The sequence below is a fragment of the Mus pahari genome, chromosome 10 (genome assembly GCF_900095145.1).
Source record: "Mus pahari chromosome 10, PAHARI_EIJ_v1.1, whole genome shotgun sequence".
In the NCBI taxonomy this organism is placed as follows: Eukaryota; Metazoa; Chordata; class Mammalia; order Rodentia; family Muridae; genus Mus; species Mus pahari.
In genome coordinates this window covers 101907769-101911241 of record NC_034599.1, presented here as the reverse complement: position 1 = coordinate 101911241, position 3473 = coordinate 101907769, and the positions used below count along the sequence as shown (strand labels likewise).

At 43.5% G+C, this 3473-nt stretch overlaps 1 protein-coding gene across 1 annotated transcript in view; it reads left to right on the top strand.

The window, feature by feature from the left end:
* Positions 1 to 3473, top strand: part of Ccdc36 (coiled-coil domain containing 36) — a 23631-nt gene continuing 20158 nt past the window's right edge. The window contains exon 1 of the mRNA XM_021205899.1: positions 1 to 62. Within this exon, the coding sequence (XP_021061558.1) occupies positions 7 to 62 (56 nt within the window). The 5' untranslated portion in view covers positions 1 to 6. The remainder of the gene's footprint in view (positions 63 to 3473) is intronic.

Sequence of the window (3473 nt, the reverse complement as noted above, 5' to 3'; positions counted from 1 at the left end):
CAAAAAATGAATTTTAATGTCTGGAATGTCAAAGAGATGCTCAGCATCCCCTCAGGCTCTGGGTAAGTTCTCTGGTTATTTTCTTTGATATTTAAGTCCTGAGGTTTATGGATTTCTGTAGGAAGTCTCCTTCCTGTAGCTAGAGTAGCTATTGGATAGTGCTAGAGGTAGCCTATGCTGCCCTCCTCTCCTTCTCCTGGGTCCCATGCTGCCTCTCTTTCCTCTCCTTCTCCTGTGTCCCATGCTACTCTCCTCTCCCCCTCCTGTCACTGCTATGTGTGTCTTTTTCCTCCCACTTATTTTCTGATTGGAAAAATGATGTCAATTTAGGGGAGATAGCTGAGGGTAAAGTGATTGCCTTTCAAGAGACCCAGTCTTTTGGGTTCAGACTCCATCTTAGAGAACCTGACCTAAGGTTGAACTTAAGTTAACTAAAAACTGGCACCTTGCACCAGTTTCCAGGTTATTCCCTAACAAATCTGCACCTACAGGTTACAGGCCTGCCCCTGACACTTCACTTCCTAACAACCTCCAGTCGGGAGGAAAGCAGAGGTTAAGTTTATGGTTTGGCTTTCAGCACCAGCCAATTATGTTAAAGGCCATAATGGCCCCCCAATAAGTTGTGTACCAGGCTACATGCCCCCTTCTTGCCTCTATAAATGCTTGCCTGAAACTGGTCTCAGGGCCCCTCCCGTTCGCCTGCGTCATATGTCCCAAGCTCTAGCTTGAATAAAGAGACCCTAATGGGATTGCATCAGAATCTACTCCTTAGTGGTCTTTTGGGGTTACTGCTTCCTGGCACAACGGCTCCAGGTAAGAGCTCTTACTTTTTTTGCAGAGGACTCAGGTTTATTTCCTGGGATGCACATGGTAGGTTACAACCATCTGTAACTCCAGTTTCAAGCAGTTGATCTGACACTCTTAACTCCTTGGGCACCAAGTACACACATAGTATACATACATACATGCAGGCAAAGCACTCAGACACATTAAATTAAGTAAATATATTTTTAAACCTACTCTTTTTTTTTTTTACTTCTCAAAAAGGCTGTCAGGCATGGTGGCCTACACCTTTAATCTCAGTATTCCCAAGGCTGAAGTGGGCAGATCTCTGTGAGTTCGAGGCCAGCCTGGTCTACATATCTAGTTCTAGGACAGCCAGGACAGAGAAACTGTGTCTCAAAAATAACAAAAGAACATGTTGGTTATACAGAATAGAGAAAGATGATCTTTGTTTGCATCTGTTGTTGCTTTAAGGTGTAGCTCACAGAGCTGGGCTTCCTCCCCACCTCTTTTTGTTTTTTTGTTTTTGTTTTTTGAGACAGGGTTTCTCTGTGTAGCCCTGACTGTCCTGGAACTCACTCTGTAGACCAGGCTGGCCTTGAACTCAGAAATCCGCCTGCCTCTGCCTCCCAAGTGCTGGGATTAAAGGCGTGCTCCACCATCGCCCAGCAGGGGGGTCGTGTGTTTTAATTGTTTGTCAGCCTACCTGAAAAAAGGTTTCACCATTTATTTATGTATATGTTTATGCATCTGGCTTCATGCATGCATTCATGCCATGTCTCCAATCCCCAAATGGGCTACTTTTGTGTTGTCTTTGTAGTGGGCTCTATCCACTATGTTCAAGTGTGACTGTACCATCAACTTCTATGTTAGCCCTTCAGATGTGATGCATGGTTTGGTTTTGGTGTATATACAGGATCTCACACATAACTCTAGACTGTCCTGGGACTTACTTTTGCCTTCTAATTTGTTTCGAACCTTCTGCCTCACCCTCCTGAATGCTAGAATTCTGGTGTGAGCCACCTTCATATTCAGGGTTTAACACTGGTATGTATTACCACAGAAAACAAGTTAGAAGTTCACAGCTTCCAACTGGGAAGCAAGAAAGACAAATAGATACTAACAGGATAGAAGAGCAGTATTTGCTTCAAAAACAACTTTGCGCAGATCTAAATTATTCATAATCTCCATTATGTGGTTTGTGTGTTTTGAAACAGGATCACACTATGACTCCTGGCTGTCCCAAAACTTCATGTACATCCGGTTAGTCTTGAGCTCACATAGGTTCCCCCTGTCCCTGCCACACCTGGCCATAATCTCCATTATATATGGGCCTGAATTAGCCTCATTCACCCATTCAGCTTTCCATAACCAAATGCCACGGTCAATATGTGAAGAGTGTGTCTTCACGATTCTGGAGGCAGAGGGTTGCATTAGGGCATCAATACCGTTGGCTTCTGGTGCCATGTATCTTCCTTTCAGGCCCGCATCCTTTTTTCTGTTTTCACACAGTTGCCTAGGGTTGAAGATGGGAGTGGAATGTTGAGCATTTATCAAGTTCTCTGGTGGGTTTTTTGAGTTGGGTTTTTTGTTTGTTTGTTTGGAATTTTTGTTTTGTGTTTTGTTTTTAAGACAAGGTTTCTCTGGGTACCTGGCTGTCCTGGAACTCTCTTTGTGGACCAAGTTGGTCTTGAACTCACTGAGATCTGCCTGTCTCAGCCTTCTGAGTGCTGGGATTAAAGGTGAGTATCTAGGTTAAGCCACACCCAGCTAAGGCTCTTGTATTTGTAGTGTTATGGCTCCTTTTATCTCCAGTCCTATTGCCTTCATTCACTTCCAAGTGATCTGTCGTAAACATGTATTTATATAGGTTTAAAAATTCACAAAATTATATGTAATAGAGTTTACTTTAAATAAAGTTCTACTTTTTAAACTGTGTGTGTGTATGTGTTATGGGTACGTGTGCTAGGCTATCTGTTGTCAGGCTTATGTGGCAAGTGCCTCTGCCTGCGGAGCAATCTTGCCCTAACGTTTTGGGGTTTGGGGTTTTTTTTGTACTCAAAATTATTTTTGAAATCTATCCATGGGTTTTTACATAAATCTAGCTTATTGCTTCTAACTACTGCATCAGCTAAATTCATTCCATAGTTTATCTTTTTTATTTATGATGAACAGATTCGTTTGTTTTGTTTTTGTTTTTTTTTTTGTTTGTTTTTGTTTTTTTGTTTTTTCAAGACAGGGTCTACTCTGTTTAGCCCTGACTGTCCTGGAACTCACTCTGTAGACCAGGCTGGCCTCAAACTCAGAAATCCACCTGCCTCTGCCTCCCAAGAGCTGGGATTAAAAGCATGTGCTACACTGCCCGGCTCATTTAACCTCCCTTCTAGCCCACCATCCACCAGAGGTAGTGGAAAAGAAAGGTTTTTAGAATACCAGGGTTGTGGACCTGTTTAAAATTAGTTCTTTGGAGCAAATCTAATCTGAGTTGTCAGGATATCAGAAGTTCAGTTCATATGAATCAGCAGCAGCAGCTCAGTCCACTTGCAAACATCGTTCAAGAATCAGCAAGGGCCGGGCGTGGTGGCGCACGCCTTTAATCCCAGCGCTCGGGAGGCAGAGGCAGGCGGATTTCTGAGTTCGAGGCCAGCCTGGTCTACAGAGTGAGCTCCAGGACAGCCAGGGCTATACAG